This window comes from Pelodiscus sinensis, chromosome 1 (genome assembly GCF_052426305.1).
Source record: "Pelodiscus sinensis isolate ZL-2025 chromosome 1, ASM5242630v1, whole genome shotgun sequence".
Taxonomy (NCBI): domain Eukaryota; kingdom Metazoa; phylum Chordata; order Testudines; family Trionychidae; genus Pelodiscus; species Pelodiscus sinensis.
This window is the reverse complement of record NC_143052.1, coordinates 106,776,487-106,802,523: the sequence shown is the minus strand read 5'-3', so window position 1 is coordinate 106,802,523 and position 26,037 is coordinate 106,776,487. Positions and strand designations below refer to the sequence as shown.

Sequence of the window (26,037 nt, the reverse complement as noted above, 5' to 3'; positions counted from 1 at the left end):
CCATCCAGTACTACATTTCTATAATTTTATGCTACTTTAGATATGGCCTGTATCCTTTCCTCCTTGATATACAATCAGTCATAGCATTACACAAGGGCCTCCTTTCCTTTGAGGCCCTTGAGAAAATCCAAAACACGTGAGTTATTGGTCTTAGCCAGAGCTTTTCTATTACTTCAACTTTCATATATAGAAGGAACCTTTCGTTTAATCAAGGCTACCACTAACTATTCTCTTCAGATTCAAAAGCTATAAAGTTTAAATATTTGCATTGCTTTTTCTTGTTTATTTCAGATTCTAATATCTTAACAGGAAATATGTCCAATCATTTTAATTCAAAAGAATCAAATGAGATGTCTAAACCTCTAAATAGAAAAACTGAGGTGTAATTTTAGGAGTAATTATAGTAGTAGTAGTCTTGATTCTTTATGGGTTAATTCAACCGTTTCACATGCTGTAATACTTTAATAAATAATAAAATACCTTAATAACTATGCAGTTTTGCATTTTCTAGGAAGTTAAGCAGCAAATAATTCATACCCTAAATACTGAAATTATTGCTCTAAATCTAAATATCATCCATAAAAAGTACCAGTTGTATTAGCTCATTTCCTCAGTTCTGATAGTCACTCAATTGAGCAATTATTAAAATTACCGTACTGTCATATTAAGACAGAATTCATCCAAGACCATCTGTGATATAGTATTAAAGCTAAGCTTTCCAAACCTTATGTATTAGACTAGCAATGTCTCCTAATAATGTTTTTTTCCCAGATAGTTAGATTTGATAGGAGTCTCTTCACATGCCCATGAAGCAAGGTTAGTACTTAAGGCTGAATCTGCAAACAGAATGGATTGAATTCCCTAGATGACAATAGTGTGCTATTTCCCCCTTACTAAAACTTAAAGCTAGGGACAAATTAAGAGCCTACTTTAATTTATGGATGAAGACATATGTACATTAATTCTTTTATGCAAAAGTCATGGGTGCCTGAATTCTAAAATTGCTGATCTAACTAGCTCTGGATTCACAGAAGGGTCAGGAAATTGAGGAACTTTACCCTGATTGCTGAGAGTCCCCTCCCCAGTTGCACTCAGCCATTTATCTTCAATGGTACACAGAATAGGACAACTCAAGTTTTATTCTTATGTTTCACAATATCTTATGAGTTCTGTGGATTGCATTGAACATTCCTGTCCTCAAGCTAAGTTGTGTTAAAACTGTAGGTGAAAACATGGCCACACTGAAGTCAATTGCAAATCTCCCATTAACTTCAATAGGGCCAGGATCTGACCCAGGGTATTTTTTGTTCAGAAGCCAATCATTTGCCATGATTTCATATCTGTAGCCTAATAAGATATTATGATTGCAAGTACCTGTCATTTTTCTGTTAATTTTCCAATTAAAATGTCTCCTTCAAGCTGTTGTGTCTTTGGGCCATTTTGTATTTCTCATTTATTTTGGGAAATGCAGTGTACCTGAGTAATATTTACCTACAATTATTTTTCCTGTAGCTCCTGGCTTTCAGTGTTTGTAGGCATCCTTGAAAATACTTCCACTATGAAAAGCTCATTGATAATCACTATTTCACATTAAACAAGTACTCTAGACATTTCACGATTATTTTTTAGATTCTAAACAGTGCTTTGCGCAATAATTTCTGTAATCACCTGTACAATGGTGGTCTATCTTATGGTCTATATTGACTTTAGATTATTTCTGCTCGTTAAATCATCCACTACCAAACACACTGCCTGCATTTCCTTTTCCATCTGAATGTAGTTTGGTTATACTTTAGTGCTTTGGAAATATATCCCACTGAGTGGTTATCATGTAGAAGGACAGACCTCCATCCATGTAAATTTGCTTTGAGATGCAAGGGTCTTTGTTAATCTTAATTATAATGTAGCTGGAACTTTTATTTAAGTGCCTCCAATTTCTCTTCTGCTAATCACCCAAGTGCCATTCAGTACTATCCACTGACAATGTTCCGAGTGGAGCACTTAATTATGACAAATTAGAGGTGAATTTACTCAAATGCATTAACATGTACATGAAACTATGGAAGATCACCTTAGTGGGATTTTTCATTTGTACAGCTACCTAGGTACAATCAAACTCCATTGTAATTGAATATGAATCCTATACAACTAACCTCAATTAGACCAAATTTGGCAAGTTTGCTGATTAAAATATTTGTTTCCTTTGGCAAACTGTAGAACATTACACATTTGTGTTGCTGATCATTGTGTTGGCCTTTTTGCCCCCAAATTAGCAAATCATCAATAATTACTTCCACTCCATCCAGATCCTCATTTTTTGAGGAGTGCAGGAACTTTCAAAAAAGGTGGGTTTTTTTTCTAAAGAACCACATCTACATGGCGGTTTCATTTTCAAAATACCGTTTTTTAAAAGTACTCTGTGATGCGATTATGCAAATGAAGCATGGGATATTTAAATCCCTGCTTCATTTGCACTTTTGATCTGCCTAATTTACAACCCTCTTTCAAAAGAGGGATGTAGTTTAGACACGCCCCTCCGTTTGGAAACATTATATCTCAGGTAGCTGATGGTGTACAGTTTTGTAAGTTTCTCTAGTAAACTAGACTGGTCAGAACACTTTCTTCACATCCAAAATTAAAACACTTTTACATCTGAAAATCTAGACAAGACCTCCTTAGCTGTTCTCATGCACTAACACTCATCATTTATGGCCTTACTTAAATCTTTTGACTCTGTTCAAACATGTTCATTTTTATTCCTGTGCCCATACTGTTAACCCACTGTTTTGGTATCTGGATATGCTCAATAAATACAATTTTTACATTATTGCTGATGGTCACACATATCTTTGGTGCCACACTGGGATATATATGAATGTGTGATTCATTATCTCTTGAGAGGATCACAATCCATTCATCAAATATATTTTTCATCCTGAGCAGCAGGGAAGTTACATATCCGTTTGATCACCAGTACTTACAGACTGTCCTTTACCCCAAGCACCCACAAGACTTTCCTTTTTCACTGTTTAAAACTACTTAACTGTCTGACTTTAAATAGTGTGGTTTATAGGAATTGGGTAATATCCTATTAAATAGTTTGAGAGTCCTTATTCTACATAGGGATGAAAATAAAACGATGGCTGGCCTGGGTCAGCTGACTCATGCTTATGGGGTTTGGGCTATTGGCTAAAAAACTGCTGACATTTATACACATTCAGCTCTGAGCTAGAGCTCAAGCTCTGGGACTCTGTGAGTGTGGAGAGTCCCTCGGCTCATGTTGGAAACCAAACCTGACCATCTACATAGCAATTTTTAGCGGAGCAGCATGAATCCCACAAGTCTGAGTCAGCTGACCTAGGCCAGCTGTGTCTGTGCTATGAATCTTTTTCTCTGTGTAGACAGCCTTAAAGGTCCTCTAGAGGTCCTCCAAGTATTTCTTTCAGAAGCAACCAGAACACTGCCACAAAACTGTTCGAAAGGACTCTTTGTTTTTGTATTAAAACAGAAGCAATCAGTTTTCTTGTATGTTATTTGTTATTTAAATTCCTCAAACATATTCCCTTTCCAAACTAATTATTCTTAAACAACAAGAGCTTTGCCTGGGCATAAGCTTTCATGGGCATCTGAAGAAATGGTTTTTACCCACAAAAGCTTATGCCCAAATAAATTTGTTAGTCTTTCAGGCCAGGTGTATACTAGAGCCGGAAAGTTGAGTAAAGGTACGCAACACCAGCTACATAAAATACGTAGCTGGAGTCAGTTTACCTGAAGCCAGGCTTGGCATCATTTTCACACAGGGAGGACAATAGAAGCAAATGCTCCCATTGGCTTCCCTTATTCTTCACAACTGCAAGGAGTAAAGACACTGACTGTCCACAGCATTTGATTTAACAAGTCTTAACTAGACCTACTAAATCAAATGCCAGAAGATAGATCTCCAGCACGGCAAGTGAAGACATAGTCTAAGGTGCCACAGGGCTCCTCTTTTTTGTTTAACAGATGCTGACTAACATAGTTACCCTTCTGAGACTAATTATTCTTAGTCTTTTACATCTCTTCTCATATGGAATCTCACCAGTGCAACTCTCTAGCTTTTGTTTATTTTTAATGTATATTTTCTGAGACATAAGACATACCATCCTGATGTATAGAGCTATTACAATGTTTTCTGTATAATCCTTTTTCTTCTTGATTCTCCCTCACATCATATTTGTTTTTGGACTGTCATGCAGCACTGAGCTCAATTCGATAATGTTTACTTGAACAGCAATAAATATCTGTATAAACTCTAATGGTGTTTACTTGCATATTGAGGTTTTGTTTCTTCTCCACATACATATGTGACCGTCCAGGGAAAAATCCTGGCACTTCCACCATTGCTACTGAGAGCCTTAGATGCTGAGGAACTGGTGTGGTTACACCATGTAATGGAAGGAGTTGGGGAACCTCCATCTGTGGGGGACAGGGAAGGGAAGAAGTATGTGCAGAGGATCACTGTGCATCAGAATTTGAGGAGCAGAGAAAAGACACGGGGAACTGCAATTATGCTGATTTACCAGCTATTGGTTCTCAGAGAGTGAGGAATGGCTGGGCTATAGCTGCATGACCACCGAGAAACAGCTGGAGATAGCTTTCTTCTTTTACCTGAACCAGAACAGAACACCACTGTGCCTTACTGAATCTCACATCAAATATTATTCCTTGTACCAAACTGAGCTACTTGTGCTTAATACAGGTTGAACCTCTCTAGTCTGGCACCCTGAGGACCTGACTGGTGCCGTACCAGAGAATTTTCCAGACCATGGGAGGTTTATATTGTCTAGCAGCATTACCAATACTTCCACTTTTTACTGGGTTCATAGAAGACATTTAGGGGTAAATTAGAGATAAATAACAGCACAGAACATTGAGAGCCAGGACTGGTGGCTGTAAACGAACGTTATGGAACTGCGTGAAAGTTGGCCACACCCATGGTAAGTTAACATCTGGCTAACTAAAATCATGTCAGACCACAGACGTTGCTGGACCAAAGAGCGCCAAACTAGAGAGGTTTAACCTGTACAAAAAAAAATTGAGCCTCATTTTCAGAAGTAGCAGACAGTTCGCAATTCCAAATGAAGTTACCAGTGGGTACCAGTACCTTTGAAATTTTGGATTTCATCTCTACATATTAATAGGCATTATCCATGCACATTAGGATCAGCAGAGATTCCAGTATGTCTATTCTATTTTTAACAGACACATCTCTTATAGCTTCTTTGAGCACTGCAGTTACAATCCTTCAGCACATAATGCTCAGGTGCACCCGGTGTACATTCTGCTGTTTAAAAGTTCTGTATTTAAGTGTTTAGATATTTAAATATGTTAACACTGTTAATATATTAACAACAAATATGTGTTTGCATTCCTTTTCTGGTGTCAGTAAATATTAAATTATGTTTGCTAACAAGGTTTTAATTAGTAGGATTGTTTTTAATTTAATCTGAGTGTAAATGCAGTTGACAAGCATTATCGCATAGCAATAATTTGAAGAGGAAGATGTGTTTGCAAATAAATGCAAATTCTCCTTCAAGAATAAATCACATTAATTGAAATTCATATTCATGTTCTAGATTTGAGAGAAAATATGATCTTAACAAAATTGAATGATCAAATGCAATAATCGAGGAGACATCACCATTGACCATCCATCTTCAAGTATAATAGCATACATAAATACATAGATTTCATATAGGTTTTAGTTTGTGTGGTTAGTCATAAAAAGCACTTGCTATATTAAACAAAAGAATGGTACAAAAATCAGATTGTGTGAGCAATGTCCTGTATCACCAAATGATGACTTACACTGCTAAGGAATACAACTGTCCTGGCTGTGGAGACATGGTCACTTTCAAACACAAATTAAATTTAATCTTTTTGATGTGCAATTGATAGTTATCTTAATGAACACTGATGGTTGTGTAAAATATGCATGACTACAGAAAAACCTTGCCATTCTTCAATGGACAGAAAATAAAATGTGTAGGAGGAGGAAATCACTTTTTCATTCATCTCTCCTTGGAGTGGACTGCCTACCTCTCCATACATCCCTGGTTCATTGATGTGACTTTACTACTATGAGCCAACTAATATGATCTTGTAAACATTCTATGTGGCACTGTAATGGGTTTGGACTAGATTCTGCTATTCGTTTTGAGTAGTACCTTGTTTGGCAAGTGGTTCCACTGATATAAGTGGAACTATATACTTGCACTCCTCTCTGAATACAATACTGTTTGGCAGAGGTGGAAGAACTTGGCTATGACCATCTAACTTTTGGCCTGATCCTGCTGCCTTTCTTCAAACAAACTAGTGTGGTCATGGGCAGATTGAGAACCCCTTATAGCAGGGACAGGAAATACGCAGCCCACGGGCTACATATGGCCCACAAAGCCTTTTAATCTAGTCCACAGCCACCCTGCCAGGACCCTTAGGTAGGGAGCATCCCCGGTTGTGCTGAGCTCTGAGGTAAAGCAGGCAGGGAGTCTGGGAGATGGTCCCATTGGGCTACTGTCCAGGAACCACCTAGGTAAGCAACTCCCAGCCAGAGCCTGCATCTGGCACCTTAACTCCTCCCGCACTCCAACTCCCTGCCCCAGACCACCACCCACCTCCTGCCCCAGGTCACCATACAAACCCTCTATACTCTCCATCACCAGGACACATTCCCTCCAAGAACCTGCACCTCCTCTTACACCCACCCCTATCTCAGAATCCTCTCCTCTTTCCAGATACCCTGATGGACTGTGCACACCAATCCCCTTCTCCAGGTCACAACCCCCTCCTTCACCCAAGCTCCCTCTCAGACCCCACACTCTCTCCTACATCCCAGTACCATCCCTGAGCTCCATTCAGCACCCAACGTCCATCCCCTCCACAAAAAAGTGCAGTCCTTGGCCACTTACCAAAATCTTGGAATGGTCGCCCCATCAAAAATTATTGCTCACCTCTGCCTTACAGTAACAAGCAGCCTTGTACACAAGTAATCCTGAAGATGTTAAGTGCACTATTCAACAGCACTACTGTTCACCAGGGACTGCAGTGCAGCACCCAGTGACCTGAGTGGAAGTTTTGTCTGAAGAAGAAATGCTGAATCAAGTCTTTTATCAGTGCATTAGAGATCTCATTTAATGTATGGAACAGTTTAAAAATGCTAATGAACTTTAAAACATATGTACATTCTTATTAATGAAGTAAATTCTATACTACAGAAAAGAACATGTTTATTTTAAAACATGTGTTTGTATGCTTCATGAGAAGATACCCTAAGATTCTATAGCTTTTTAAAATGATGTAGCTACACTAAAGACAATGTATTTGCTGACAAGAAGTTAAAATGTATCAAGCATTCATCAAATGGAAGATGTATTATAATCTAATATTCTAATAAGTTAGAAAACACATCTTCTAGCATTATTTTTATGTAAGTCATGTTTCTAGTAATCCTCTGAGCAAACAATTTTAAGTTCTTACCTCAGCTACTTTAACTTTATGGCAAACTATTATTGCCCCAGAATATAAAATTTAAAATCATGGACCTTTTCATTAGGAGTTGCAAGTCAGTTAAGGTTTATTCATTCAAAATATTGCTAAGATTGTTGATTTTGAAGAAATCCACAAAATTAAAGTATGCAATGTAATATTAAAACAGGTGCTCAGTTTAAATTTCTAAACCTAAAAACTTGCTTGATCAGTACCTTGCAGAGCATCTTTCTAACTTTCATATTTCATTCTTTATACTGTATCACATTTATTTTTGTTATAACAAATTTAATAATGATTGTCCAAAAATCAAAATACAATGCACTTGGTGCTGTTTACTATAAGTAAAGCAATCCTACTGGAAGATTTAGAAGCTTCACACCATGTACATCTCCATTTGACATTATTCAGTCAGGAACAAGAAGATTAACATATTCTTAATTATAACAAATATGCTAAAATATGCAAGTGGGGATGCAAGTGTTTAGTTCATCCAAGTGGAAAATAGCATGTCCACTAGTAACATTTCTGCTTATACAATCTATTAAGAGCATACTATGTTTTATGTATTCCTCGCCACACAGAAACGTTGTATAACACAACACCTCCATCGAGGCAGCTAAACTTTCTCCTGGATTCTGTTCCCACTAGAGACTTGGGGATTTTGACACAACTCCAGTAGCAGCAGAATCACTTCCTTTGTTCTTGGCTCGTGTAAATAAGCACATAAAATGATCCAGAGGCGCCAGCTAGCGTTGACTTGATCAGAGAGATTTCATTATGGATCCCTGTGTTCATTGGTATGTAAATGCACCTTAGAATAAAACTTGATACAAGGTTGCCTTAGCCTAGAAAAAAGAACTGGAAGGGTGGTTGTTGTTATGGTTGGGCTTTTTTGACGACGGGAGTTGGAAATACATTAGATTCTCATCCCTCTCTCTTTCTAACTAAGGATTATCTCCGTTTTGAGGCGTGATTGTTGAGTGCTATAAAACTCCACCCCACTAACAAATATACAGTAAAAAAGAAAAGGTAAACACCTGTGGGATATTTGTGATACTGCTACTGCTTTTCACAAGGATTTGTAAACGACATGTTTATTAATTTGTTCTGTTGAAGACTGCCTGGGAGAGAGTAAGAATAAAGCACCAAAAGTGGACTAAATTTTAAACACAACGAGTGGCACCTTCGAGGGTAATTTTTAAACGCTCCTTTAAAAATATGACAATGGGAAAGGCAATGGAATGGAATCAGCCTATGGCAAAGTAACGTGAAAGATCTGAACTAAGCCGAAAACTGCGCGACAGTTGAGAAATGAGTCTGAAACTCATCTCTTAAACCTTGAACGTGTCTAGGTATAAACAGTAAGTGACGAAATGTGGCCCCACACGAGCTGCGTTCACTAGATAAAAATGAGACCGTTTCACCTGCGATTACCTTGCTTCTGAGGATTTAACTGGGTCCGTTATGGTTTTCAACTCTTGCCTGACGGGAACAGATCTGACCCCAAAACACAACACTGGACCAATAGGTTTCCATGTCTACAAACACATCTCTCCCCCACCCTCCCACCCCCCGGCAATGTGCAATGCACCTCCTTAACAGCAATCTCTCCCTTCCACGGGGGCTTATCCTATGGGACAAATGGAGATTCAATTCTTAAAACGAAAGTTCCGTTCATTCATAAAACGCCTTGCTGTGGCCAAGCTCCACTGCAGCAATACTGTGCAGGAGCAGTAAGAGACCGCTGCAGCAGCGGGGCATTCAGAAGGAGTCGAAAGTGCCCGCCTCGGCAGAGCGATGGGACCCCCGTAATTTTTGTTTCTTCCAAAGAATATAACACAAAGTACTTTTTTCATAGTTAAAACTTCAACAAAGAAATCAGGTGTACACATTAAAACCCGTCTAAACACGGCGTCTCTGCTCTGCCAAGAGGATCCCTGTCCATCTCTTTCCCAGTGCTCTCCCCTCCCCAATCCTGAGCGATGTGCAGAGCAATCCTCCATTTGAAGCGCTTCCGATTCATGCAACCTGTTGCCTGATTGAAACCGTGGGCTCGAAATATCGCAAGGAACACTAACGGCCACTGGGGAAAACAGAGAGGGGAAGGCGTGTGGGGTAATTCATCCATGCAGCATCACCCTCCCTTCCCCCGGAACATACATTACTAACCATTGTCTACAACACACAACCAGCAGCCTCTTCCCTCTCCCTACATCGATGCAACAGGAGCAAAGAGTTTTCCGGCGTTCAGAAAGGAAAATTTCATCGTAGACAACGCAAGATTCTCTTAAAGACAGATAGCGATGCAAGTTCAAGTGTGTGTGTGCGTGAGTGTGTCGGGGCGGGAGGGTTGCACTAGCAAGAGAGTCAACTAGGATATTTCCTATTGCACAAATCCAACCATCAACTGCTGGGCTTTCACTTTGGGGGCGAGTCTCTCTCACTCTTTCCTTTCCTACTCCTCCTATCCATTAACACGGCGCTTCTCCCTCATTTTTCTTCTCTTTGGACTTATTGTCCCCACGCTCTGCAGCCTCGCTATACAGCAGTGACTCCTCCAAACAGCATCAGAGCCTTCCCGGCGCTCTGCTTTCCAATCACCACCCCACAGAGAAAACGGGACTCTAGGCGGTGCTGAGGGCGGTCCTGAGCTCTTGAAGAAAACTTGCTTTGGATTATTGTTGTTTTAACCCGGATTCTTTCTCTCCCCTCTACTCCCAACTTCGCAGTCAGGGCAAAGAAAAAGTTCCACTTTCCAAACGCCCACACAACCTGCTGCTGCTGCTATTAGTAGATCACCGTCCTACACGCCTGTTCCCCCCTCTTGGCTCTAAGGAAGCGACGGAGAAGCAAGGCGCAGAGTAGGGGGTTGGGAGGGGGGGTGAGGGAGAGAAAGCGGGTGCTGGAAAGAAAGGGGGAAGCAGCAGAGGACTAGAGACGATCCGGGGGAGGAGAGCTCCGCAGAGAGTCCACTTTACCTGTGCTGCCTATACCTTGCTTGGTGGTCTCCAAAGGGAAGATGCCTGAACATTTCTCCCACTCCACCTGGCCCCCCAGGCACAGCTCTGAGATGATCTGCAGTGCCTTGTGACACAGGCTCTCCACACCATCCTCCTTGTGGAAACTCATCTTCTCCTTCTTCTCCTTCCCTCTCCTTTAAGCCATTGCTTGCCTGGGAAGGGTTTTGTGGATGTCACTAAAAAGCTACCCAGCTACCAAGTCACCATCCCCGGAAGAAAGAAAAAAAAAGAGGGGGGGGGGGAGGAAGAGCAGAGAAAGAACCAGTGCAATTGACACGTTGCAAGTGAACCCAGGCTCCCATCGGCGGGGGGGGGGGGGGGGGAGGAGGGAGGGAAATAAAGAAAAGGAGGGAAACAAAATCAGCATCCACTTAGCAACGCCTTTTGTGCCTCGCAGGCTTCGGTAGGCGGCTGTGGCCAATGGCAGCGGAGCGCGGGTGCTTGGGAGGGATGCAGGTGGCAGCGGCGCCGAGCTGGCTGCACGGTCCGGGTGAGTCCGTGCCCCAGCGTGTTCCACGCGGGAAAGGGGAGGGGACGGGCGGGGCGGGGCGGGAGGAGCAGCCTGGTGCAGGGGGGCATGCAGGGGGGCTGCTCTCTCCGAGGACACATCTCTCCTCGGGGTCCTGCCCTGGCCCCTCCCGGTCCCCAGAGTGTCTTCTTCACCCTCGTCTTCCCTTCCCCCTGCACCCCAGCAAAGCGCTGGGGGGCAGAGATTGGGGTGAATGCCCCCCTCCCGGGGGATGGATACGAAGCTCTCCCAATTGGGGTGAGGAGAAGGCATCCCATGCGCGGGCTGAGCTCAGGCACAGCAGCCCCCCACCCCCCACCAGCGCGGTGCGCTCCCCCTGGCTCTGGTCGGGGGGGGGGGGGGATGATGCACTGGGCTGACTCTGTTCCGTGGTGGAGCCCAGGCATTGGCATTGAACGGCAGGTCACACAAGTGGCAACTGAGACTTGGTAACTTGAGCCAGGCTTCTGAATAGGTTGTGGAGCTTACAAAAGTCCCTATTAAAAAAAAGTAGCTATAAAGGGACAGGATCTAAGGACCTGCCGCAAAGCCCACTGTCATCCAGGGGATCTTCCTGTTCATTTCAATGGGGTTTGGATCATCAGATGATTTTTTTGAGGAAACCCCCCTTTACTTAGGTAGTGTGGACGGTCTGGTGCTGCTATTTTGAAGTAGCTACTCCCCAAAGTAACTGGAACTACTTACTCCCCAGTGCATCCTGGGGCACTAAGTACAAGTTAGCGCATCCATTAAGGCTAAGTCTAAACTACGGGTTTTTTCCGGGATACCTCTATCCCAGAAAAACCTTGCTGTGTCCAGGGAGTGCATTTGCTCTTCTGCTTTTTTCATGGAAGAGCAAACACACTCTTTTGGGGAGCCCTGTATACCTCATTCCCCAAGTGATAAGGGCTCCACTGAAACAGGAGGCTTTTCCACCATATGGCCCCATCTAGACTGGGCCAAATGGTGGAAAAGCCTCTTCCAGAAAAGCAATCGGAAAAAGCTATGCAAATTGTGCTCTGTGATTCGTGTAGCTTTTTCCCGATAAAGCCCCACAGTCTAGACCAGTGTTTCTCAATCTTTTTTTATAAAGTACCCCTTTAAAAAAATTATAAGTACCCCCAGCACCTACAGTTTTCAGACACACATTTTTTTTTCTACCATTGCAACACATTTGTTTAAACAAATTAATTGTTGCTGGGCAGGCGACGACATTTTTGGGTGTAAAAAGTATAAAAATATTAAAGCGCTGTAAAACTTAAAACAAAAATTCAGTTTTCTCCAAATTTCAGTTGTGTTGATGTACCCCCCAGACTTCTCTCGAGTACCGCTAAGGGTACTCATACCACTGGTTGAGAAACACTGGTCTGGACCTAGCCTAACGGAGTCTGCCTCAGACTAATTTGGAGACATCCCCCATAGTGGGGACACACTAGTTCAGGAGCTTTTAAGTCAAATTTACTAATTTTGAAATAATTTCCTAAAGTAGAGATGGCCTAAGGTGCCACAGGACTAGTCATTGTTTTTAAAATTACAGAATAACAGGGCTACCTCTCTAAGGCTATGTCTAGACAGCTGCTTTTTATCAGAAAAAGGTATGCAAATTGTGGAGCGCAATTTGCGTACCTTTTTCTGATTGTTTTTTCGGAAGAGGCTTTTCAGAAATTTGTCCCACCCACACTGGGCCAAATTTTGGAAAAACCTCCTCTTTTGGAAGAACCCTTCCTCGTGAAATGAGGAAGACAGGGCTTCTGAAGGAGCGCAACTGCTTGTCTGCAAAATATTTTGGAAGAGCAGATGCGTTCCCTGGAAGCGGCGGAGTTTTTCCAGGATATCTCTGGTATCCCAGAAAAACTCCATAGTCTAGACATAGCCTGAGATTCCTTAGTATTGGTGCTCCTATGAAAGGCCATGATGAATGCACAACCCAGAAAGAACAGAAAAGATTTTTTTCCCTTCGTTTTGTTTGATGTGAAACTCCTTGATTTTCAATTCGCACTTGGTGGGACATGCTGAGATTATTTTTAACACACTCTTGTTAATTTGGTGGTACCTTCATTTGTTCAAATGGCATGGACAGTATCACTTTGGAAAACATATTGTGCACAGCAGTGTCAGAAATCACCACAGGAGCTCTGGTTTTTTATGGCATAATGCTAACAGAGAGACTTTTAACTGATTCTTAACTTGTAAAGATATTTATTAGTCTTGAAAGTGTTTAGTTACAAAACAAATTAATTTTTTACAGATGCTTTATCACAAATTTAGATATTCTTGATACTTTCAGCATATCTGATGGATTTTTAAAAGATTCCAACACAGTTTCATTCTCAGTTCAAAGAGTGCAATCATTTTCAATAAAGAATCCACTGTTTATTAATTTGATAGTATAAAGCCTTAATTCTCCTAAGTTCTCAAAGATCACAAAGCATTTCATATGGTTATGAAATATATTCTGGTTCATGACTTGTGTATATTTTTCAGTTCTGATCATTGTACATTAGGCATAGGTTGAAAATCATTCTGGTAGCAATTTGCTTAGTTAAACGGCCATTAGTCTGTTCTAGTTTGTACTTGGATTCTTGTACTTGATGAACAAGAACAGTTAACGTCCTCATTACTGAACTTTTTTCCCCAAATTGAATTTTTAATCTCTTACTGTCAAGTTAATTTATAATTGATTTTCAATAAAATGCAAAAATGGATAGTGTTCCTCCTTGCACTTTTTTATGCATAGACAATTAAGAACATAAATTATTTAAATATTATAAAATATTTCTATTTTCCATTCTGAAAGTTATGTGTTTTGAATATAGAGAACATTGAAGTGTGTGTAAAAATAAGCATATTAATTTATATACTTTTTATGCATATTAATTTATATACTTTTTTCTGTTTTCTAAGCAAACTAGTGTCGTACTTAGCACAAGAAAAAAAGTCAGATTTTCTAGAATGACTTTACTTTTCCATGTTCAAAACATTTTCTGAGAGCTACATATAACATTAAGTATAGCATATCAAGTCAAAGAACTGGACAATCTTAGACAAGTTGCATTTAATCCTTATATAGACAAATACATATAATTAAAATATATTTTTAGGGCTAACCGTCCAGAAGTACATTGCTTTAACAATCTGGAGACATGACAACCACATATTGTTGCTAACCAATTTGGTGTTGGCAAATCAGCTGTGCATGTGTGTGTGTGGGGAAGGATGGGGGGGGGGGGGAGGCAGGATTTCTGAGCTGTCTGATTTATTCAAAGGTTGTGGACATAAAATATGTCCATGAAGGTTTTTGAACAGTGCCAACGCCACTGATGGGACACTTGCCCATAGTTTGCCTTCCTCAAAGAGCACCTTAGTACATGACCCATAAATGGTACTACACTCCATTGTTACACAGGAACTTCTTGATAAGAGAGGCCTGTTTTTAGAAGGCAGAATAGGCTGAACTGAAAAAAATTCATGCTGCCAGAGTGTTCTGATTATTGGGAGTGTATATTCATGGACAGATTGGGACACTATCACCACCAAATGACATTGTCATAAATGGAGTTTTGTCCACACCATAGTTTCAGGGGACTCCAGCTATACCCTTTTGCCTTTGCTTATGCAGTTGTACCCTGATGAATGATGATTGTGCTTTTGGCAAATTGAAAGCCCACTGGCACTGTTGATAGAAATGTTTGGATTCCAACGTCATCAATATTGTCTGCACTGTTGTGGCTTGCTGCAGACTGCACAACTGTTGTGACTCCAAAGGTGAGACATTGCTCTTGAGTGTATTTGTGATAGTAATGGAATGCAGAACTGTACACACAGCCAAAAAAGCACATCTGTCAGAGCTTTGTGCACCCACATGCTGGCCTTGCATGAACAATGGACGAGGTTTGTTGATGAATCTATTTATACAGCAATGTTAACAGTAAATTAAGTACTCTTAGTATGTGATGCAAATGGGGGGAATTATTGATTTGTGTGACATGAACTATGAACTTTCATTATGGACTGATCTGAAAATATGTATTGAGAAATTGCGTTAGGATATAACTTTCTAGATATGCCTTATTATGTCTATATCTTTATTCTTTAAATACACTCCATTGTTATACAGGACCTTGTTGATCGCAGAGGCCAGTTTTTATACACATAGGCTACGTCTAGACTGGCATGATTTTCCGCAAATGCTTTCAACGGAAAAGTTTTTCCGTTAAATGCATTTGCGGAAAAGAGCATCTAGATTGGCACGGACACTTTTCCGCAAAAGCACTTTTTGCGGAAAAGCGTCCGTGCCAATCTAGACGCCGTTTTGCGCAAGAAAGCCCCGATCGCCATTTTCGCAAAAGCATTTGCGCAAGAGGGCTTTTGCCCGAACGGGAGCAGCATAGCATTTCCGCAAGAACACTGATAATCCTGAGATCACATGAGATCGTCAGTGTGCTTGCAGAAATTCAAGCGACCAGTGTAGACAGCTGGCAAGTTTTTCTGCAAAAGCAGTTGCTTTTGCGGAAAAACTTGCCAGTCTAGACGCAGCCATATTGTATATGATATGATGCAGTGAAGGTAATGGACTTTCTTAATGACATAAATGTTAACATGGCTGTATTACAAAAAACAAAGAAAACAATATTAAAGAATTGTCTGCTCAGGCCAGCTGCCATTAAAACACCAAAACTAGTAATAAAACAAAGCACATAAACATCTAACTTTCTCTTTCCACCGTATTTAGCAGGCACTTGGCACTATATGAGAGTGAAAGACTCCAGGGGCTAGAGGACTGCAGGGAGTATATGTATCCTGTCCAATTAGCATTCAATCCTGGTTTCAGGGGCCACCCAACCATAGTATTTGTCAGTGTGTTCCTGCTGTGTGGAGAAGTACTGTGGAAGGAACTCAGGATATAGTGCAATAACCTAAACTATCATGGCCATTACTGCAAGCAGCATACATATCGTTCTGCTCTCTCTTCCGTCGTCGGTCACCATTTCTTGTCTAGAAACTGCATTGCAAGTTTCTCCTGCACTCTGAAGCCTGTCTGGGCCTTTTCCCTTTTTGTAAATCTTTCCCCCTTTGGTATTGTACCTGCTTGTTGGCCTCATCCAGGATATTCACCACAAGTTCATCATGGACAAGCTTCCTTTTGGGCTGCTCTAAGACAGTTCAAAAACCCTGGTTCTTGCTAAATTGTGGCTGGGCTACAGAGGTGGAAAGGCCTGAAAATAGACATCCAACAGTCCATTATTGCCTCAGTACTTCAATAAAGGTTAATTACATCCTTAGAAAAAATTACCTTTCAAATCCCAAGGCAAAAAAAAAAAAAAAGATGCCTTGTAAAACTCAGCTTCAATATACTCTCAGAGCAACGCTTACAGTCTCAAGTGCTCCATGCATATAGCGTAGTTAAACAGAGTGAAAAGGCTGCACTAAGAATGATATGGTGAAATTTATAAATGTTATCTGTTTAAAAGTCATAGACCATTTTCATTTTGGTATCTGTATGTGTGCTGGGGTTTGCTTCCTAAGCGTTCTCACTCTTTTCAGGTGTTCCACATTCTGGAGGACAACAATCCTAGACGTTCCTGCATGACAAAGGAACATTATTTTCCAAGCTGCTGATTGGAAGCCAGCTAGCTGTGTATGCCAGAGAGGTTTTCAAGCTTATGATGACCGAGCAACACATTTACAGGTACAAGGAAGTTGGAGTCGGAGTCCAGGCATGGCACAAAGGGGACTGAGGAAATCAGAGAATTGACCTTTGTGTCTGCTCTTCTGATATATAAAGTTTTGCATCACAAGAATTACACTACAGGTTGAATCTCTCTGGTCTGGGATTCTCTGATCTGGTAACATCTGTGGTCTGGCAGGACCATTGATGTTGCTGGACCAGAATGCCCCTGGACCAGAGAGCCCCATCTTGGGGCAGCAGAGTCCTGGTGCCCTGGGGCAGCCTCAGGGCTGTGGAATGCCAGTGGTCCTGCGACTGGCCATGGAGTTCCAGCAGCCCCAGAGCAGCTGAGCCATAGTGGCCCCAGGACAGTGGAGCCATGGCGGCACCAGAGCAGCCGAGCCTTGGTGGCTCCAGTGGTCCCGGAGCAGATGAACCCCAATGGCCCCAAAGCAGATGAGCCCCAGAGGCCCTGGGTCAGCAGAGCCCCAGCAGCCCTGGGGCTGTGGAGTTTGGCAGACTTGGGGCAGTGGAGCCCTAGCACCCGGGGAGCCTGTGATTTGCTGACAGACCCCAGGAAAGCCCAGACTCTGTCAGCAGAGGGGCCTACTTCCCTTGGTCAGGCAAACTCCCTCATTCAGAACCAGTCAGGTCCTGAGGGTGCTGGACCAGAGATGTCCAACCTGTATTAGTGAAGTGAGTTTGTGTTCTATACAGGAGGGCCTGAAAAATACATCCTTCCCACAAATGTGAGTACCTATCTTAAGTTCCTACTGTGGACATAGTTTTCAGCTATGAGCACCTGTGACTGGGTCAGAATTCATGGGACAATTCAGCTAGATGCTGCACTAGAGTCTACATGGATTACTACCTCTGTGTAATCTGCTGAAAACGGGGTGCAGCTAGAACTTACTTTGCAGCCCGCTCTGACTATATTTTCCTGTGGACTACACGCAAACATACGTGACATTGTGGACTCTCAAAGAACTGCATAGGTACATTTCTGGTCTGCACAAACCAAACTCTCTAAAATACAGTAAGAATTTAGTTATCCACATGTTACATTGCACCCCTCTCCTGTGCAGCAGATGATTCATTATGCTGTGGCATGGCCAATTTGCATGACATGGTGTACTAAACCGGCAGCACCACATCTTTGTAAACATGTACAAGTATCTAGTAAAAGTTTAATGTTAAATGCTTATTTAACTGCTACCCATGGCTTGTAATAAAAAAATGCAATGTGTCATAAATTAGAAATCCCTCCCATTCATATACAGGTAACCCCCAACTTATGACTGCCTGATTTACCACCCCCACATTTACGACTGCCTTGCTCCAGCTGTTGCCTTCCCCTAGCACAGCTCCCAGCTTGCTCTGGGAGCAGCTCATGCCTCGCCGCCTTCCCCCGGTACAGCCTCCAGCTGGCTCTTGGAATAGCTCATGCCGTGGACTACAGCTCTCAGGAGGCAAAGCGGGCCAGGAACGGAACCCCTTTTTTATTATTGCACCTATGGGAAAAAAGGGTTCAACTTACGATGGCTCGACTTATGATGGTTCTCCAGGAACCAATTAAGTTGTAAGTGCTGGGGTCACCTGTACTAAAAAACAATAGCCATGGAGCCAAATGCATAGCAGGCTCCAGGCTATTTCTGTATCATCTGCCAGTTCTGAGGCAGACTGATCATCCAGGCTGAGGGCATCAAACAGCTCCTCTGGGTATGGGACCAGGATGAATAGCAGCTGCTGTGATGGCAAAGCCTGCTGAGGGACAACAAGGGGCACCAGAGCCACTTAAATTGGGAGCTGCTTGGTTGCTGGTAGAGCTATACTAGATCTGGGGATTGGGAGGTTGCCATGCTTGTTGACTGGACTATTGTACCCAGCACACAATCCAAGTCCTTATAAAGGGGAAGGAAGATAAGGAGTTCCCAGAAGTGCGGTTCTCACTTGTGACTTTCCAGTTCTTGCTCTTGAGCTGCTTAATCTGCTCCCTGCACTGGTGACTGGTTCATTTAATCATCAGTGCTTCTAGACTGTCTGCTGCTTTTTTGTACATGTGGTTATTTCTTAGTGCTCTTACTGAAGATGAGCATCTTGATCACCTAGCACCAGAGATTTACAAGGATTGGATTGTGATGCCATTACCGGGTAGCAGCATGGATCACTCCTTGTTGGTGGCTATAGCTTATCTGGGAGATAGTTCACTTTGTAGTTTGGTGGTCAGAATAAAATGGAAGAGTTAAATGCTAAACAACTGTATTTGAACTCAGGGATTTGCTTCCCTCTCCTTGGAGCCAATTGGCTAAGTCTTGGGATAGAAAGGCTAAGGAATGCAGACCAGTGGGATTGTGGGATAGTATTCGTAGACTCTCAGGACATGAGTCTAGGCATTCAAGCCCAAACATCCACCTTGCACAATTATGTCATTTAGACTTAGCGGGACTCGGCTCAGATCCTGCCCTCCAGATCCTGGGTCCTGGAGGATGTACTGAGCCGAGTCAGACAGATTTACATATAGATGGAAAGTGAGGGTTGGCTTGAGTTAGAGTCTTACACTCTCATCATAGAAATACCTTACAGCCAATATATAGTTCTTACTGATGTTAATGGTAGGTATGAATATGCACAGAGGGGAAGACGAGAAATCAGTTTAGAACGCCTAGTTTTAATAGGAGTAGAGATTGAGTCTTAACTTTGTTTTAGACTCAGGAAGTCCAACTTCAGTTCTGTGCTCTGCCACATATTTTCTGTGTGACATGATCAGGGCTGGAATTGGTGCCCCGCTGATGTATTGAGTGTTTTGCCACTGAATTCAACAGAGCATAGGTTCTGGAACTACTGTGTATGGGGATGCCGTAGCACACCCTGGCTTGAATTGGTTTCCATCATCTACAGGGTTTATAGTTTGGTTCAATGGCTCTCAGCGCCCCCACTGTACAAATTTTTCCAGCACCCTTGCACAGAGTCAATATTTCATCACATGTAAGATGGAAATAAAAGTGTTTCCCTTTTTATACCCTTTGTATGTCTTGTCTGGTTAGAGTGCAAGCTTTTTGGGCAGTGTGTCAGGGGACTGAGTCATAGACAGTTAGTTCTGGAGGTCACAATCTGAATGCCAGAGCCCAAGGTCAAAGCAGAGTCAGAGGTGGAGGTCAGATTTAGGTCATAGTCCTAATGCCACATAGTCCCGAAAAAAAAATTAATGTTCCTTAGCAAGATCTTAGAGAAATTAGTGAAGTGAACAATTCTGATGACTGGACATGTTGGAGCTATCTTGTCCTCAGTCCTGTGAAGCCATAAGTTTTGTTGTTGGGAAGAGGTTGTTTATTCAAGGAGATTCCTTCTTTGTTTATTGAGGGGATTAATTTGGAAATATTGAATCAGAATAAGAGTCCTAACATTGCTCTCGGACGTGTCCTTTCAATGGAAAATCGTGAGCCTGAATTGGAAGTGAGATGAAAGCTTTTCATTTTTTCGAGCTGGTTGACCTCACAATTTCATCACATGCCCTTCTGTCCAAGAAGCTTGATTATTGCATTTCCCTCTTCATGAGGCTCTCTGTAAGGCTGTTTCATTACTTGCAGCTTGTTCAGAATGCAGTGGGAGGATTACTCATTGGTTCAAGCAGTTATGATTATTCTTATACCCTACCTGTACTTGTACGGTTGACTGCCAGTAATTGGCACATTTATATTAGGTCTACTGTTTGCTTTTTAAATGCTATAGAAGTGTTGACACTGGCTGGACATTTGCTCTTTGAACTTTCTTATAGCCATTATCTGAGCTCCCAAAATGGATGTTGGCTCTAACTAGTTGGGCATCTAAAGACCTGGGATCAATCCCCAGCTCCACTAGAAATTTCTCATGGGACTAGAACCTGGGGAGTTTAGTCAGCACCATATAGATCAGGGGTCTCCAAACTGCGGCCCGCGAGGCCCTCTCATCCGGCCCGTGGAGACCTTTTTGTCTACGGAAACAATTTTGGCATCCAGGAAACAATTTCACCATTCACACTAATACAGGTGTTCATGTGTAGTGTATCAATGTGTTATTAAATAATAACTGAATAAAATAATATTAAATAAATAATTAAAAACAACATCCATGTTTTGATTGTTTTTTATTTGGACCTCAAGTGTGTAGTTGGCCCCCGAACTGCTGTTTGATAGTTAATGCGGCCCTCGGGCTGAAAAGTTTGGAGACCCCTGATATAGGTGGATGAAGTGCAGGTCAATGAATGTTATAGTTTCAGATGTCAAGAGTGAAGGGTAGATCTCAGCTGCTAAAACTGGCATAGCTCCACTGATTTTCATGTGGATGCAGGGTGGTCCAGTGGGTGGCCAGTGAAAGATTTTATTCTTGGCTCTTTCATTGACCTGTTGTTTTTATTTGGAAAGACCATGTCACTTCTCCATGCTTCTATTCCCCTCTTATCTTTTGTGTGTCTTTACAACTTAGATCAAAAGTTTTTCAGCACAGAGATTCTATCTCACTGTGTGTTTATTTAATGGAGCTGGTATCTGTAGGTGCTACTATAGCACAGATAAGGGCTTGTTTACACAAATACTTAGTTCACAGTAAGCTGGGATGTACATACTGAGTAATCTGCCATACACTAAATGGTTTTCAAAGAACAGGTTGCAGCCTAGTACTGGGCTGTGGAATGTCAGGCACTAGGTCATCTTGCTGTAGGGCAGGGGTGGGCAATAATTTTCAAAAGGGGGCCACTTCATAAATTTCTGAAGTGGCCCCAGGTGTCCCTGGAAGGGGTGGGGCCTTGGGTAAAAGGGGCGTGGCCAGAAGACTTTTCTGCTCCCCCACCCACAGACTCTGATTGGCCTGGGGGTGGGGGAGCAAGTGAAGTCTTCCCCTCCATCCGCCCCCAGCACCTATAGAAAATCACCAGCTGTTATAAAACAGCTGGTTGCTCCCTCTAGCCGCAGCAGCAGGAGGAGACCTTGCGTGCTACCTCCACCCCCAGGTCAATCAGGGCCTGAGGACAGGGGGGAACGTGAAAAGTCTTTCACCCCCTGCCCCACCCTGCCAAGGGTGCATAGTGCCTAGAGAGAACTGCTGACTGTTTTAAAACAGCTGGCATTTCTCTCTAGTCACAGCATGCCCTTGGTGGGGAGAGGAGACTTGGTGCACTCCCGTGTCCCCAGGTCTTGATTGGCCTGGGGGCAGGGGAGCGGCAGGGTGGTCATGGGCCAGATTTACTGGATTGACAGGCCAAATTTGGCCTGTGGAGGCCCCTTTTCCTAGCCCTACTGTAGGGTGACCAGGAGAGCTGCTAAGGCAGGCTTCCTGCCTGTCCTGGCACTCTGAACTATGCTGCGCTCCAGAAATGGCCAGCAGAAGGTCTGGCTCCTAGGTGGAGGGACCATGGGGCTCAGCATGCTGTCCCCACCCTGAGTACCAGCTCTGCACTCCCATTGGCCAGGAACTGGACACTGGGAGGTGGGGGCAGAGGCTGTGGATGAGAGCAGCATGCAGAGCCTCTTGCATGCTCCGCCTACAATCTGGACTTACTGGCGGCTGCTTCAGGGGCACAGTGCAGTCTGTGGTGCCCAGAAAGGCAGGAAGTCTACCTTAGCACCCTCCTGCACTACTGACCAGGAGCTGCTGGAGGTAAGCCCATGCCCCAGTCCCTACATTCCAGCACTGAGCCCTCTCCTCCCACTCCCCCGTCATTCCTGATCCCACCCTGGAGCCCACATGCTAGTCAAAGGACATAACTGAGTTGAGAGAAAAAAGTTTGAACTAAGACTCCTTTTCTGCCATGCACTAAAAGTTCTGTAGTGCGTTTTGATCTGCTCCTGTTTCAAAGCAGAGTAGTTCAAAGTGTACTACTGAACTTTTCATGCATGGAAGCAGGATCCATAGAGACACTGAGGGCATGTCTACACAGCAGCATTATTTTGGAATAATGTCAGTTATTCTGAAATAACATAGTGCATGTCTACACAGTAAGCCTGTTATTTCGAAATAAATTTGAAATAACGGGCTTCTTACTCTGACTTCTGTAAACCTCATTGTATGAGGCATAAGAGAAGTCGAGGGAAGAGTGCTGTATTTTGAAATAAGTGCTTTGTAGACGTGCCCAAAGTCGAAATAAGCTATTTTGACTTAAGCTACACAATTGATGTAGCTCAAGTTGCATACCTTAGTTCGAGTTTAGCCCTACAGTGTAGACATACCCTTTGTGTGTAGCAGCCTGGTGTAGGGTAGATTTACACCCCAGCTAGCTGTGAACTAAGTCCTTGTCTGTACTAGAAACTTAATTTGGTATAGTTACATCACTCAGGCACAGGACTGCTCTTATGATTTAGGGGGCCCTATGCGGTACTATTAAACTGGTGCCCCTATGCCCAATGGAACCTGGGGGGGGGGGGGAGGGGAAAACACACAATTATTTAGAGATAAAATAATTTTAAACTAAGGTCCTGTAGACCAGTGTTTCTCAACCTTTTTTTTATAAAGCACCCTTTTTCAAAAAAAAAAAAAAAAAAACCACAAAATTATAAGTACCCCCAGTACCTACAGTTTTCAGACACATACAGTTTTTTTCTACCATTGCAACACATTTGTTTAAACAACGTAATCGTAGCTGGGCTGGTGATGAAATGTTTGGGTGTAAAAAGTAAAAAAATAATAAAGTGCTGTAAAACTTAAAACAAAAATTCAGTTTTCTCCAAATTTCAGTTGTGCTGACATACCTCCAGACTTCTCTCAAGTACCCCTAAGGGTACACATACCACTGGTTGAGAAACACTGCTGTAGACATACACAGTAAATTCAGCAACTGACAGTATGTGCCTGGGGTTTCCAAATGCCACTTGAATGGCTCTTTCACAGGTTCAGTGTTTACTAATAGGTCAGGCATCTTCATTTTTAAGTTAAACTAGAGCCTCTCCTGAGGAAGCAGAGCCATATAACATGGATAAGAAGAGGCGAATGGATGCACATTAAGATCCTGTGGTGCCCCAAAATGTCAGGTGCCCTATGGAGCTGCATATTCTGTGTGTGGGTAAGGATGGCCCTGCTCAGAGATATGAAAAATCCGCACCTCTGAGAGATGTAGCCGCACCAACCTAATCCCGGTGTAGACAGTGCTAGCTGATGGAAGAATTATTCCGTTGACCTATGTACTTCCTCTTGGGGAGATGGATTATTTATACCAAAGGGAAAACCGTTCTCATGGGTAGTATCTATAATGAAGTGCAACAGCCGCTCAGCTGCACTGCTGTAGCATTTTAAATGCAGACATACTGCAAGTATTCATGTAGACAAGCTCAAGTGAATTTACAGCAGCTGAGGATCTGGCCCTCATTATTTCTGTGCTTTGCAGATCAATAACTGGAATATACAATCATGCAACAACAACAACAAAAAAACTGGAGGAAGTTAGACATTTCAGCTTTATGTTTTTAAGCTATTTATAAGAAAAGTTAAGTAAAAGCGTACACTTTTAATATGAGTATCATTCAAAATGGATTTTAAAATATATAGGAAAATTCCAAAGCACTAAGGATTGATTTAGCTTGCTTGAACATTTTTAACCCTCTAATTTTGAATAAGAAGTGTCTTTCACTGCTAATGTAATAACAAAAAATTGCTGTCTGGCAGGCATTATTGCAGTTATAAAGCAATCCACAGGGCAGAGTCTGTCAATGCTGAGCATTCGCAACAAGCACATTTTGAACATGGTGTATCATAAAAAGTGAAATGGAATATGCAACAACAGACTAGTGTAGTGTGGCAGTATAGTATGGGAATGCTGCTTTCATTCAATTCCAGTATAAAGAGATGAGAATGAGATCACTTTGGTCAAAATTTGAACTCCACTCTCAAGGTGAAAGTTAGTGCACTAAGTCACTGCATGAGATAATTGTGTCATGCTCTCTTCTAACAATTAGACATTTGTTCACTTTGGTTTGTAGTCTTTTAGCGAAAGGTCAGAATTGTTCAGAAGGCACCATCTAATTCTTTGAGACAGTTCCAACTGTATATGGAGGAGGCTGGCCCTGTGGTTAAAACATTGGTGAGTAACTCAGGAGTTCTGGGTTCAATTGCCAACTCTAGCACAGTGTTGCTATAGCCATGTTGGTCCCAGGATATGTGAGATACAAGATGGGTGAGATAATATCTTTTAATGGATGAGCAGCTGTTGGCGAAAGGGACAAGTTTTCATGCTTCACAGTGTGACCTAAAGAACAGCTCTATGAACTTTGTACACCAAGGTGTAGGTCAGTGATTCCCAACCTTTTTCCCATGGAGGAACCCCTAAAATAATTTTTCATATCCCGAGGAACCCTTACCTATGAAAACATTTGCTTGGCCAGAAAAAGTTGACAGTGGGGAACGCAATTCAATTACTGCTAAATTATTGTCAAGAACTGTTTTATATATATATACTAGCCAATTAGCCCATCATAAGACGGGATTTTCAGGTCTCTCCTCCATGTCGGAGGAGCCTGCGGTCTCTCTCTCTCTTTCTCTCTCTCTCTCTCCTCCTCCTACTGCCTCGCCCCCTCTCTCTCAGCTCTCTTCCATCTTCTGCCTCTCTTTCCATCTCTCTCTTTCTCTTCTCCCCCTCCTGCCTCTCACTCTCTCTCTGCTCTCCTCTGTCTCCATCGGGGATGCATGCTCGTCCAGGCCCCGCCCCCGGGTATGTATGTCACTGCTCCACCCCCCCATTCGCCTCCCTCCGTGGCGCTTGGCTGACTTCTGCGCCGCTCCGCTGGGCTGCCACACAGGAGCAAGTGGCGCAAGTGGCCGTTTGGGCCCTGCGCTCCCTATGCAGCACCCCCATGCTGGATGGGGAGAGCGGACCCCAAACAGCTGCTTGCGCCACTTGCTCCCACGTGGTGGCCAGGCTGAGTGGTGCAGAAGTCAGCCGAGCGTCATGGTGGGCAGCAACAGTGCTGCCCAGAGGGAACAGCCAGTGTTTCAGCGTTACAGAGTCACAGACATTGGGCTACTATATATATGATATGTCAGCTTACATTGTAAGAAAACATTATTTATTTATTTCACGATTTCTTGCAGAACCCCTGATGATGGTCTGCAGAACCTGGTTGGGAAACTCTGGTGTAGGTGATGTGACCTTAGTAGTACAACCAGAGGGTAAAATCAGAGTCATGGTCAGAAGGTAAAACAGTGGTCAGAGACAGGAGTCAGACCAGAACCAAAAAACAGACCTAAGGGCCATGTCAACACAGCACATTTATTTTGGAATAAGCTTTTCTGAAATAGTTATTTCAAAATAGCACGTCTATACTGCAGAGAAGCTCAAAATTAGTCTGAGATAG

At 42.6% G+C, this 26,037-nt stretch overlaps 1 protein-coding gene and 1 long non-coding RNA gene across 2 annotated transcripts in view; one reads left to right on the top strand and one right to left on the bottom strand.

Moving 5' to 3' along the window:
- Nucleotides 1–10,760, bottom strand: part of SYT10 (synaptotagmin 10) — a 69,058-nt gene extending 58,298 nt beyond the window's left edge. The window contains exon 1 of the mRNA XM_089782086.1: nt 10,506–10,760. Coding sequence (XP_089638212.1) covers nt 10,506–10,656 — 151 coding nt within the window. The 5' untranslated portion in view covers nt 10,657–10,760. The remainder of the gene's footprint in view (nt 1–10,505) is intronic.
- Nucleotides 10,761–10,925: 165 nt separating this feature from the next.
- Nucleotides 10,926–26,037, top strand: part of LOC102452964 (uncharacterized) — a 28,002-nt gene continuing 12,890 nt past the window's right edge. The window contains exons 1-2 of the long non-coding RNA XR_012900833.2: nt 10,926–11,037; nt 16,600–16,744. This is a non-coding gene — a long non-coding RNA (uncharacterized LOC102452964). The remainder of the gene's footprint in view (nt 11,038–16,599; nt 16,745–26,037) is intronic.